Raw genomic sequence first — 12,986 nt, 5'->3', positions numbered from 1 at the left:
TGATTTTTGAGATAATGACGTGTGAGTTTTGTGCAGCTTCACTAGCCAACAGTGGACCTCTGTACTGGGTAGCCTCAAATTTTCATTATTTTTGCATCTCAAAACAAAATCCAAGAAATAATTTAAATGCATATGATTGATGACCCCTATGAAGGCTATTTTTAAGTTTCCTGCTTCCCAGTCATATTTGAATAAAACATGTAATAAGAGCACTCAACATCTTTTTTCAGGGTCTCCTAGATTGCCCTGGCTGTGCTTGCCTTTGGCATCTTCCTGCCTCCGCCTCATAGTGTTGAGACTACAGGTGTGCACCACTTCATCCAGCTAGAGGCCTCCAATTTTTAGTCTTTTGAACTATACGTTTATATGACGACAAAGTGAAAATAAAACCATTTATCTTCTCTTATTCTTTGATAAATTTCAAGATTAAAGAAAATATTTATCATTTCATCAAATTTGAGAGACCTGCGAAAACTAAGGACAAAATGTATTTGGATACTGAAGTAAAGGTTATGAAACCTCGCCGTGGTGATACAAGCCATGTAGCCAAAAGGGATGGGAATTATAAATACAGAGGTAGAATACAGGGATATTGAGTGCATCAAACCATCCCAAGGGTGCCTCCAGAGAGCTCTGGAATTGGAGGAATTTCCAGAAGCAAGTGGAAAGCCCTGGAAAGGCTCAGCAGGGAAAGGGACAGGGAGTTCTTGGAGAACAGATGGCACACAACAGGGACGGTCCAGCAAGGGTGATAAACTCATCACTTACTCCTGCAAATCAGAACATGTGTACAGTTTTCTCCAGTAACACTTAAAAGCCCCAGAATCAGAGGCACAAAAGTATCTGAACAGAGAAAAGAGAAGCAAAGGCATACAGGAATGACAAAGGAGTAGGCCAACTGGATGCAAGGGAAGAGCGCTGCTTCAAGGGTGGGTTTTGCTAATGGAAAGGAAAATAAGTCAACTTTTGCAAAGAAAATAATCTATGATTTTATGTTAAAAAAAAAACAACAACTTTGCAGACTGGTGTTGCACACATGCCTGTAAACCTAGCTACTTGGGAAGCTGAGGCAGGAAGTTCCCAAATTTGAGCCCAGCCTGGGCACCCTAGAGACCCTACCCCCAAATAAAAAATAAAAAAGTTGGGCTGGGGATTTAGCTCAGTGATGCCACCGACTGCCTCCCAAGTGCAAGGTCCTGAGTTCAATTCCTAGTACAAAAAAAAAAAAAAAAAGTAAAAAGTGATGAGCTCAGTGTTACAGCACTTTCCTAATGCACAGAAGGCCCTGGGTTCCAGCCCCAGTTCCACAAACACAACTTTCTTTCAGTTCTGTATGTCCCTTTTCAGTGTTATAAACAAGAAATGAGTCAGACATAGTTTTGGCATTGTACCGGTACCTTTGCCCACTGTCTCAATTGGTACCTCTAAAGGCTTTCATTAGCTTATATTTACTGTTTTCTCAGCATTAGTATATGTTAACTATTTCCCCTCATTTACATTTAGTCTCGTAGACTGCTAGCCAGGATTAACACTTTTCTGAGTTGCTATTTCTGTCTGCTTTTGGGTGACATGTTAATGTCCTTTTCCAAAGATTAACAAGAATGAAAAGCCAAGGTAAGAATTCTGCACCCATGCTCTTTCCATCCATTTTACCTCAAGCTTAATTTGTCTTCGTGCTACCTTATTTTTACGCCCCTATGTCACTTATCAGCCCACTGCAATGATCCAACCCCCATCCCTCCCATATTTCAGGCAACACCTTTTTTGAAACAGGGTTTCATTATGTAGTTCAGTCTGGCCTCAACTTCACAGAAATCTTCCTGCCTCAACTTCCTGAGTGCTGGGATTATAGGTGTGTGCCCCCAACACCCAGCTGGTTTGTGTCTATCTCCAGGGACCGATGAATACTATGTGACTCGGAGGTATAGATTAAGAATTAGCCAGATTCAAAATTCCATAAAAAATACTGACAATTCCAACTCAGCCCTTGATTTTTCCCAGTCTCAGAGAGCTGTTGACAACAGGAAACCAATCCAGGTTCTCTTTTAAGCATACTTATTCTGCTGAAGATGAAAATGTATGTTAGAAAAGCACATTCAATGATTTCTAAATAGTGTGGGGCTAAGAGTCCAAGATTGGATGGACTGGGGATTTAGCTCAGAGGTGCTGCCACCTATCTCTCAAGTGTAAGGACCCAAGTTTGATCCCCAGTAACCTCCCCAAAAGCCAGAGTCCAAGATTGGAGAAAGCCCAGAGGAAACCTCCCCAAATTTTAAGATCATGGCTTGGAAGACCCACTCCCTTACACAGGAATATGTCACTCTGTCCTTCCATGCCTTTATTGGTAACAGCAATGGACAAGAATAATGCCAGGCATAGCAGACACTCTGGCCCCGCAGAGCCATCGGCACATCCAGCCCCACCCCAAAATCCACTCTACCCAGGCCATGTTCCTGAATGGGTATGTCCTCGCCTGTCCAGTTTGTATGTGTGGATCAGTCTGTCTGAGTGCCTGAGTCGCTGTCTACAGGGACCCCCCAACCTTGGCACATGGTAGGGGCTGTTGGGAACACAGCGTGGCATCCCCCGGTGGACCACTGGGCCCCGGTGCTGACCATGGGAGACAGAGCCAGGGACTGGAGGTGGCAGGGGGCCAGGCACAAAGTTCACTCCAGAGCCACACCCTACAAAAGAACCAGTCATTATGGGGGGTGGGCTTTTGAGCAGGGTGAGTACAGCGCTGCCTACAGGCAGCGCTGCTCTTCCAGGGCATGTCTCTCAGCTTAGGTTTCCTACCTGCACAACAGAAGCACCACCTCCCCTACCTCCCAACTGGGACCTGTGACAATCTGAGCTGACTGAGTCCACAGATGCTGTTCCACGCTGAGGAACTACTATACCCAAGTTAATCCTGGAGGCACAAAGGGTACCCATCTCCTCTCAGCACACCTCGGCACAGAAGGCTGGGCTCAGGAGGTGCAAAGGAAGGCTGGGAGAGATACAAGAGGAGACTGCAGAGGCACATACCTAAATTGGGTGGCATCGAGAAGTCTTCTATTGGATTATAACTGAAGAATTCCTGGGGTGGGAAGGGCTGGCCTGGGTAAAAAGGGGTATCCTGGGGCAGGGGTGGGAACAAGGGAGGTGGCGAAGGCTGTGGAAGAGGGTAGGAAAAAGACAAAGGAGGGGGTAAAGGAGGGGGTGGGGGTGGGGGTAAGGCCAGCTGCTCCCCGAAGTCTGGGGGCTGCCTATGGCTTCCCTGGAACAGATGATCCATCTCTGGCCAGTCCTCAATCCATGGTTCTAGGAATGGGATGATTGTTTTAGGTAGGCCTGGGCACCAGGTTTCCCTGAATGCCAGAGATCCACACTTCCAGAGCTCTACTCCATCCTCTTGGAGAATAGGGCCTTCATGCCAGAGTGCTCTGTGCCTTCTTCCTACTTCTTCTCATTCCCTCTCATTTCAGGCCAAGCCCAAAGTGTGTTCCTTCTTTCTTGCTTCTTACATCTACCTCTGCTCTAACCTCACATTCCCTTCCTCAGTTTATTCCCTTTGTTTACTTCCTATTTTAGCTCCTTCCTCTCCCCAACTCCTCTCACTAGGCTAATAAGACAAATATAAAGACCCTTACCCTCACTTGTATAGTTCTCTTTACCTCCCAAACTTCTCTGAGGAAGTCTGTCCCATCTACATCCCGTTATTAAGCTCCCACTGGCTGTTCTTACTCCATGCCTTCAATCTTCATTGCTTTTCCTGCTACATGTAACCACTCACTGACAAATTTAACAAAGCCCTTTCTACCTCATGGTCATGTGACATTACCAATATCCATGGTCCTTCCTGAAAGTGCCTCTACCTTCACCTTCTTTTATTTTTACCATCAGTTCTTCTTCCCTGTCAATCCAAAGTGTGAGCAGTATTCTGCTTACTCCACAGTTTACTCATACTATCCTCTTCCAACTACTGGGTACTGCTGACTGCAGATCTACTCTGTATTTCCACAGTAGCTCAAACAGATCCTCCCTAATCAAATTCACCCACTCAAACTCCCACTCCAAATCAACTCTTCTGACGTCTTTAATTTCCATAGCTCCAAATTGGATTCAGAAGGCCTGAGCCACCATAAACTAGCTTCACAATCTTTAGAACATCCTTTCCTTTGTTGGGAATCAATTCTCTCAGCAAAAAAACAAGAAAATGGGAACCACACCCTCGAGTGCTGCAACAGCTACTGAAATGATCTGTGTTTCCAATTCAACAAATACTATCCTACAGAGTGACTATGCTAGACACAGGGCTGAAAGGGGTGAATTGTGAACAAGTGCCTGTCCCTTGAGGACAGACAGACATGGAAACAATCTGCCACAATGTCCCCTTTGTGTGCAGGCACGGACTGGGAGGCTAACAAGGAAACAAACACTCAAAAGCAGAGTTGTAGGAACAGTCCCCCAAGAGAACCAAGTGGAACCCTCAGAAGTCTCCACCAATGACCAGAGAGGGGACTAGACGAGGTGTGCTAAGCTGCAGCCAGAGACACTAGGACCCTCAGGTTGACTTGAGGAATAAAGGAGATGTTGTCACTGGGCCCAGCTCCAAGAAACTGACCATCCATACCCCACAGGTTACATCACATCCCTACTCAACAACATTCCAGATGACTGTGCCGATGAGCCCCCTTGCCTCTGCCATACTGCCTAGACCTCCCTTCTTCCATTTCTCCATTTCTGCCCTTTACACTTGCGCCTAGCTAGAAGTACCCTCATTTATTTTCTGTTCATCCGCTGGATGGGGTCTTTTGATGCTGTGTCTTTTGCAATCAGTACTTATGTTAAGCTCACTCATGTACAGAGGGGACTATAGGGCTAGACTGTAAAGACCTGAAACTTGGACTAAACTGTTACTCCTGTGATCTCTCTCTCCCTAGGCACTGACAAAGGAAAACTCAAAAGCCCCAGAAGTCCTTCAAGGGATCCTTACCTTCCATGAGTACCTCTGTTATGTTCCATTCCTAAGCCCTATGTTCTGTGGGCCCTCTGCATCACTTCCCACCCTCTCTGCAGTAGGGCTCACCAGGGGGATGGTCCCTCGTGGGCAGCTCCACGCCCCAGGCATCAGCCACATGGGTCAGAAGCAAGTGTGAGAGGTGGCGGTGTGCATGTTGGTCCCAGTGGACACCATCTCGATGACGGTGATGTACTGCATGCCGGAAATGAAAGTGGAGATCCAGAACATCGAAGTAGTGGTCCCCAGCCAGTGTAGCACTATAGAAGTTCCCCTCAACCACATCCCGTCGCAAAGTGGCTGCCAAGGGCTGGAGCTGAGTGAGAAAATGCAGCCTCTAAGAGGGTCCCCCACCAGCGAGCTGTCCCACCCCTTGTCCAATGGGACCTGTCACTTGCCTCTGGCAGTAGGAAACCCCCAGTGACACGCTCTCCCAGGGGCATCGCCATGTTCCACACCAGCAGACAGGAGTCTGGCAACACTTGGTCCATGCGTATAAACACTCGTTCCAGGTTCTCTCGGTAGCTCTCCATTGAGCAGCGGCCATACCTGTTGGGTAACACATAGGGCGGGCAGGAGCAGTAGGGTGGAACTATACCTCCACCTTCAACCAGAATTTCCCTCTCTCCTGCGCTAACCTGGAGAGATCCCAAAGGCAAGAGTTGATGATCACCAGGTCCGGGGCAGGCCCATATGTCAGCTCCTCCAGGACATCCTCCAGGTACTCAGAGTAAACTCGGGTGAGGAAGTAGAACCGAACAAGGTGATGGCCAGAACCCGAGCAGAACTGGCGGACTTCACGATACTGTGTCCCGTTGTGCAGCTCACCCAGCTGGCCCCCAGCCACCAGCTGATCCTGTTCAAAGCTCAGCTCCCCCTGCCCACCCCGCAACCCGCTGGTCAGACCCAAACCAGCCTGGTGGCCCCACCAGGCCAGGTATTGTACCCACCCACCACTAGCACGGCTGCCAAGTTTCTCTCACCTTGGCTTTCAACTGGGCAACTGTGAGCAGTGAGTCTTTCTGGAGCAGAAGCACCAGGTCTTTATACACAGCTCTCTGGACTGTAAGAAGACAGAGATCCCAAGTCTAAAGCAGACCTCATCCCATCCCATCTCTTTCCAATCCAAGCCTCCCATCTTCTGAGAGCTGGGCTGGCCAACACCAGCTTGGAATGCTGACTTAGAAAAGCAGATAGAGTGAAGTTATAAATAGTTATAAAGTTATAAATGTATAAAATGCTGGCACTATCTCTCTTCCTTCTGTGTCCTTCTCTGCAAACTTTGTATTCAGTGACCAAGATCATCTTGAAGCACACAGCTTCCACAGCTTTTAGGGAAATTATGGGAACTGTGAAGGAGAAAGAAAGAGGCTAAGCAAGGATACACAAGTGGCATCAGTCAGGACACCTGTGAAAGGTATGCGAGAATAAAAAGAAGGGAGCAAGGTGTGGTGGCGCACACCTGTGATCCCAGCACTCAGGAGGCTGAGGCAGAAGGATTGCTGAGTTCGAGGCCAGCCTGGGCTACATAGTGGGTTCCAGGTCAGAGTCAACTACAAAGTGAGACCCTGTCTCAAAAAACCAAAATATAAATAAACAAACAAACAAACAAATAAAAGGGAAAATCTACTTGACTAAGACAGGCTAGGGGCTCGGAGGGTTCAGAGAACAGGTTGCAGATGCCAGGCTGGGAAGTGTCATCCTAGAGGGGCACTCACTGGAGTCCCCCAAGATGACGACGAACTTGTTGTGTAGCAGCTGCTGGACTTCTGAGGCTTGGAAGTGGGCCATGGCGCTTCGCAGCGGGCGGCGCGGCACCTCGTTTTCCAGACAGAAGACCATGCTGTCACAGACACCAACCGGCTGCAGGAAGAGGACACTAAACCGCTCGAGGGCGGGGACACAGAGCAGTTCTACCCTAGGTCCCGCCCCAGGATAAATGAGACCTGCGCAGGCTCCTCCCAAGATGCTCAGGGTTACAGCGTGGTGATGGTAGCAGCGGCAGAAGGAAGCCCATTGCAGTTGCTGCCTTGGTCACACTCCGCACCAGAGGCCGGGTGTCGCCCAGCCAGCAGGCCTGCTGGGAACTGTGGCGTTTCCCGCGCGGCGCAGTCCTGTGCCCCGCCACGTGCCCGCCGCCCAGCGCATGCGCGTGCGCCCGCTCGCGCCAATTACCAAGTCCCGGGGCTCAGTGCCTTTCACCGGCGAGCAGGCTAGGGTCGCGCACCGTGCGCCTCGCCCGCAGCTGGCTCCTGGTTAAGCCTCATGTTCCTACGCCCCGAGAGGCCAGTCAGTTCTACATAACCCTCGCTTCGCAGAGCCCATGCGCCCAGGTTAGCCGTCCGTGCACAACCCGACACCCATTGCTCTGCATGCGAGCGTCGCAGGGGCCCCGACGGTGCTCCGGACCACGGCGCCAGGGGCGGCAGCGCTCACAGCTCCCACTTCCGGTCACCCTTTTCCCGCCCTTTGCGACCCCCAGCGCTAGAGAGGACAGGAAAGGTTGGCTGCCTTAGGGAGCAGGACCTGTAACTAAGCCCACCCAGGCGGGCGCGAAGCCCGGGTGCGGGAGGGGAGTACTGTAAAGGCCAAGGCCAGTTGCCCATAGTGGTGATGGCTGTTGTGGCGGCCTCACCACGTGACCCAGACGGGCGGAAGCGGAAGTGCCGGCCTGGAGGCCGCACTAGACCGAGGTTCCCGCAGCGTTACCCAGCCGCTGCGGGTTCCAGCCATGGATTGTTACACAGCTAATTGGAACCCACTCGGAGACTCTGCCTTTTACCGGTGAGCCGACCCCCCTCCCATCCTCGGCCCAGCTTACCTCGCTAGCTCGCCGGCACGAGTCTTCGGGCGGAGCTGGCGGCGCTTGTCCCCGTCACTAAGAGTGCTGGGGTTCGCCCCGGACCGGCTCTCCCCAAGCGTGTGCTACTTAACGCCCAGCTGCCTGTGGGCTGGGAGCCAGACCTTTCCCCACATGGGAGAAGGAAACAGGCAAATCCGATGGTCTGTCAGCCTCCGGGAAGATTCTCAGATCTCGTTGAGGGAGGCCGCTACGGTGACAGCGAGTGCCCAGTCACCTGCCGGAAAGTGCTGCTGAAGTCAGACCACAGGGGCGCTAGAAGGGGGGCGAAATCGCACGACGGGCGGGGTGGCTGTGCTGACCGAGGCTGGGAAAAGGGGGCAAGTCGTCTGATTTCTGGAGAAGCGTGAGTGAGGACCCCTGGTGAGAGAAGACAGCCCTCTGGTGGGAGTTGTAGAGTACGAAGCCACGGATCGGATCGTAATCTTCGAAGTGTAAATCAATCACTTCATTACCCTCATTGGGATTTTTCTAGGCTTCCTTTCTGTGTAGGGTAAAGTACAAAGTTGTGAGGTCAGCCCCTATTCTCCATACTCTTGTGCCTCTCTCTTACCCAAATCTTACCCAAATGCAGCCTCGCAGAATTATGGGGCTCAACACACTGTGGTATTTCATGGCTTTCTATGTTTGCACCACCTTGCAGTTCCTTCTTTATCTCACTGAATAATTTTTGTTCATCCTTAAGAACTTCGTTCAATGGTTTTCTCTAGAACTTTTCCAGGTTCTCCCCCAAATAGGCATCCTTTGGGCCTTACATGGCTAAATGCTAGGATATGTTACATGTAACACAGTAGGGCGATAAATGGATTTCTTCTGCTAAGCCAGGCTCCTTGAGGGCAGAGAGCATGTTTTTTGCATTTGCATTTATTCATATCCAGTGGGTTTTTGTTGTTGTTGTTGTTTTTGGTCCGGGGTATCAAACTCAGGACCTTGCACTTGTGAGGCAGGCGCGGCGTCACTGACCTAAATCCTCCGTCCTCTCCAGTGCATATTTACAACAGTACCGACTATGTTACAGTTACCTAATGCATTTTTAAAAGAATATCTTATTGGTAGGGGAAAGGAAATAAAGGAAAAGAAAAATATGAGAAAAGGAAAAAATGGAAACAAAGTCTTTGTAAATAGGTTGAGGGGATGAAGGGAGAGCAGGGGTATGGAGAAAAAATGAGAACCAAGATCTGTCATGTAAAGGTACAGAATCCCAATGATGACTGTGACTGTACTGTATACTTAGAAAGTACCAATAAACTCAGTTTAGAAAAAGAATATCTTACTGATTGTCAACGAAAGATCACAAATATATTGCATTGGGTTTATTTAAATAGAAGATATTCTTATTTGAATATTCAAACTTTTGTGGTACTGGGAATTGAACCAGGGCCTCCTACTTGCTAGAGAAATACACTATCTCTGAGTCTCATCTCCAGTCCTTTAATCTTCTTTAATTTTTATTTTGAAGCAGAGTCTAGCTAAATTGCCTACACTGACCTCAAATTTAGGATTCTTTCGCCTCAGCCTCCCAAGTAGATGGGATTACAAGTGTATCCCACACACAACACGAGGCCTAATGTAATGTTTTCCCCTTTTTTCTTTATTGGTATATTGTAGTTATACAATATAGTTATATTAATCATTGGGATCTTGTACCTTTACATGGATATTTTGGTTCTTATTTTTTCTAAATAACTTTTGATTCACATTAACAATACACCTTCTAGATAGACACATACCTTGTGGCAATTTTTAAAAGTCGGTTGCATTTGTTTATTCATAATTCTTTCTTAACAATATGCCTATACATTTGAAAAATCACAAACACTTGGTTGGAAATCAGTAAAATTGGTAAAAATTACCAGGGTTTCAATTATTTCAGTGAAGAAAGGATATCAGTTGACAAAGGTAGTCATATCATTTAGTAGAGTGGTGGCAAATCTATGTATGGCATACATGCTACATCAGGCTATTTATATCATTGAAAGTTCTGATCTAGTGTTTACATACCAACTATCTGACACAGCATTCACTTCGTAAAATATTGACTTGTGTTACTTCTGAAAATACTGTTGCGTACAGTCTTACTTATCTTCCCTTGTTGAGATAAAACACCCAACACCCAAAGTTAAAGGGAAAAGGGTTCTTTTGGCTCACTGTAGAGGTTTCAGTCCATAATCAGCTGTCTCCGAGGCAGGGTGACACATGGCAGAGCTGCATAACAGAGGCTAAACAGTTCCTGGTGCCCACACATAGCAAAAGCAACCTTAACCGCCTCCTCCTGCCCCTTTTATTCAAACTACTTAGGGCAAGTAATGCTCACACACTTAAGCCTAGTGCCCTCAGGTCTAGCATTGCACCTTGAGTCAGTCAAACACTCCAGATTCAACTACCTTTGAAATAGCCCCTCCGCATTCAGTTGAGGCTTTGGTCGGACATCTAAACCCAAGCCATAACCACTGCTGAGGCTTTATTAAATCATAGTGTGGCAGGTTGGAGTCAGATCCGGGGTCTGACTCTCCCAATGATGCAGATGGCTGTGGAAGAATCAGATAGATCGAAGGTGTAGAAGCAAATTTTGTATTTTAATATAGCAAGCATGCAAGAGTATAGCTGCCTTCTCTCAGAGAGACAGGCTGGGGTGCCCAAAACAAAGCCACCAGTGTTAACTTTATAGCAGTCGGGGATCTATCCTGTCTCTGGGCTGAGGGCACCCTTACTTGATTGGTTGACTGGCTCATTACTAGAGAGGATGGGAAAGGGTCTCTGGGGACTTTCTACATTCTAGGTTTAGATTTCTTTCTCTTTTTTTCTTTGACTTCTACAAAATAAGCTTTGTAGGGTACAGTATACAGAGGAAGTGTGACCATGAGCTGTCAGTTTTTCATAGGTGGTTAGGCCTGTCCAACTGTCAAAACTTTTTGTGGGGTGTGTCCCTCACTTTCCATCCCTAGGGATTTCTATCCCTACAATTCCCCCTCTAAGGCACCCTACCAACTGCTCTTGGGGCCTTGGGCGAGGACTACTATGGTGTCGTGAGCAGGGAGCAAAGGTAGTAATAATGGGCAGATGCCAAATGCCTTTCTGAATGCCTCTAATTACTCAATGCACACTTCTACTAACTACCGCCTGCCAGTTGCCACTCCCTGTACCTGCACAGATCTGAGGAGCACGACTTCTCCTGTACAGTGATTCGCAGGTCAGCGTCGGCTGTGGCCAGTGTCCTCGCCTCCAGGGGTGCACTCAGGGCTGGTGCCTCCCGATGTCCTGGGTCAGAGTCTTGGCTGTGACCTCGTACAAGTTCACATATGTGGCCAGTGGCCACCAAGTCTCCTGGTCACTGAGTGCGATGAGCTAGTTTTCTGCGCTCTCTCTTTTATACTGTTCTTATGTCTGTGTGGCACTGATTCGGGCTTATCTATCTATTGCATTACATTACTTCACACACGAGGGTCTTACAGGTGCTTATCATATCAGGGCAACTCCTACACACGTACACCCTTTCTGCATGGGCTCTCCACACTTATCAGTCTTGTTCAGTCATGGCCTCTGTCATGGCCTCAGGCTCAGTGACAGCTTCAGTGACAGCTGTCATTGGAAAAGGATGTAAATTATATAATGAATTTTGCACTAAATGTTTGCTCTCCACATCTGGCTACTTCCTGCTGAAAGGGGGCATTCCCTGTAGAAAGAGGGCAAGTTTTTTTTTTGTTTGTTTTTTGGTACAGGGGATCGAACTTGGGTCCTTGTGCTTGTGAGGAAGGTTTTTGGTACCAGGAATCAAACTTGGGTGCTTGCACTCAAGAGGCAGGTGTTGGAATGACTGAGCTAAATCCCTGGCCCTGTTTGTTTGTTTTTTTGTATTGGGGATCGAACTCAGGTCCTTGTGCTTGCGAGGCAGACACAGTGCCACTGAGTTGCATCTCAGGCCCTGAGGGCAAGTTTTTAAATAGGTTTTTTCTGAAGGACCATCTGTATCTTGACAACATTGATACAGTCTGAAATAAAGCAAGTAAGGCAATTAATTATGCATGGACCGAAGAGGCACATGAGCAGGATAAGGAGGATGGGTGTTACTAAGGACAAGACCCATGATCTGAGGGTTGGAATTAAGCCTCTGATCTGAGTGAGGATTTGGGAGGAGAGTAGGTCCATGGTCCTCTGATTGTGGAGCCATTTGGCTCTGTCCATAATGATGGATGTCCTGGTTTTTACCACCTGGGAGTTATTTATGTACATACAGCAAGACCCGTTTAACATGGCACATATACCTCCCTGATTAGCAAACATCCAGTCAAGAACCTGTCTGTGTTCTAGAACCATTCCAGCCAGAGAGTCAAGAGATCTCTGGAGGTCTCGAAGGTTGCTTCCTCTAGATGCAACGATTTCAGTGGTAGTGGCCGTAAGATTTTTAACTTGAACTGTATTGTCAATTACTCTGTAGGTAACACTGCCCAAGGTGGCCACAAGAACTCTTATTTCCAGGACAATGAGTACTATAGGTACCCGCTTTTGTTGGAAGGACAAACCATGAGTCTTTGTTCCTGGATGAGGAAGCCCTTTCTATGGAGAGTCTACTGGAGTTTAGTTGAGGGCTAATATTCCTTCAGGGTGGAGACTTCATTGGACTAATCCCCAAGTCCCAACACAGGTGCGGGGGTTTAGGCACTGGAGTCCTATGGCTCACTTGGGCTGAGATAGGAGTCCATAGGATAAGATGGGCTTTAGTATTGGGTGTTCTTTAGGTGTGAGGTGTTGGCCCATCTTGGGGGCTTAGGACCACTCATATCAGGGATGTCAAAAGAAAAGGGAGGGGTGATAAGTACCCATAGGTAGAGAAAATGAGGGAACCACTCCCTCCAAGGAGTTTTGAAAAACAGTAAAACAGGCCTAACCACCTGAGAAAAGCTGACAGTTTGCGGTCACACTTCCCCTGTATGCTGTACCCTGCAATAGTACTGAAGACCACATTACCCCAGAGCTCCTATTTATCAAATCAACTCTTAGTATTGTGGATATGTCCATAAAGTTTTAAAAGAACGTAAGTGTTGGGCTGGGGATTTAGCTCAATGGTGCTGCTGCCTGCCTCACAAGTACAAGGTCCTGAGTTTGATCCCTGGTACCAAAAAAAAA

General features: G+C 48.0%; 2 protein-coding genes across 8 annotated transcripts in view; one reads left to right on the top strand and one right to left on the bottom strand.

Moving 5' to 3' along the window:
• Nucleotides 1-1,222: 1,222 nt before the first annotated feature.
• Pced1a (PC-esterase domain containing 1A) lies at nt 1,223-11,331 on the bottom strand. 6 transcript variants are annotated; one of them, XM_010611022.2, is made up of 11 exons: nt 11,006-11,331; nt 10,247-10,390; nt 7,824-8,222; nt 7,178-7,273; nt 6,721-6,865; nt 5,986-6,065; nt 5,641-5,879; nt 5,401-5,551; nt 5,072-5,318; nt 3,028-3,303; nt 2,079-2,684 (listed from the first exon to the last, which is right to left on the bottom strand). In XM_010611022.2, the coding sequence occupies exons 5-11, from the start codon at nt 6,842-6,844 to the stop codon at nt 2,437-2,439; spliced, it is 1,365 nt and encodes a 454-aa protein (XP_010609324.1). In that variant the 5' UTR covers nt 6,845-6,865; nt 7,178-7,273; nt 7,824-8,222; nt 10,247-10,390; nt 11,006-11,331; the 3' UTR covers nt 2,079-2,436. The 6 variants fall into 6 exon arrangements, with proteins under 6 accessions (XP_033617113.1, XP_033617112.1, XP_010609324.1 ...); XM_010611023.2 differs by lacking the exons at nt 7,824-8,222; nt 10,247-10,390; nt 11,006-11,331 and adding an exon at nt 7,529-7,709; XM_033761222.1 differs by lacking the exons at nt 2,079-2,684; nt 7,824-8,222; nt 10,247-10,390; nt 11,006-11,331 and adding an exon at nt 1,223-2,063 and having other exon boundaries at nt 7,178-7,710.
• Nucleotides 7,665-12,986, top strand: part of Vps16 (VPS16 core subunit of CORVET and HOPS complexes) — a 30,312-nt gene continuing 24,990 nt past the window's right edge. For both annotated transcript variants that reach the window (XM_010611026.3, XM_010611025.3), the window contains exon 1: nt 7,665-7,786. In XM_010611026.3, coding sequence (XP_010609328.1) covers nt 7,734-7,786 — 53 coding nt within the window. In that variant the 5' untranslated portion in view covers nt 7,665-7,733. The remainder of the gene's footprint in view (nt 7,787-12,986) is intronic.

The sequence above is a fragment of the Fukomys damarensis genome, unplaced genomic scaffold (assembly GCF_012274545.1).
Source record: "Fukomys damarensis isolate Sample0158 unplaced genomic scaffold, DMR_v1.0_HiC HiC_scaffold_7, whole genome shotgun sequence".
In the NCBI taxonomy this organism is placed as follows: domain Eukaryota; kingdom Metazoa; phylum Chordata; class Mammalia; order Rodentia; family Bathyergidae; genus Fukomys; species Fukomys damarensis.
This window is presented reverse-complemented; position numbering and strand designations above follow the sequence as displayed.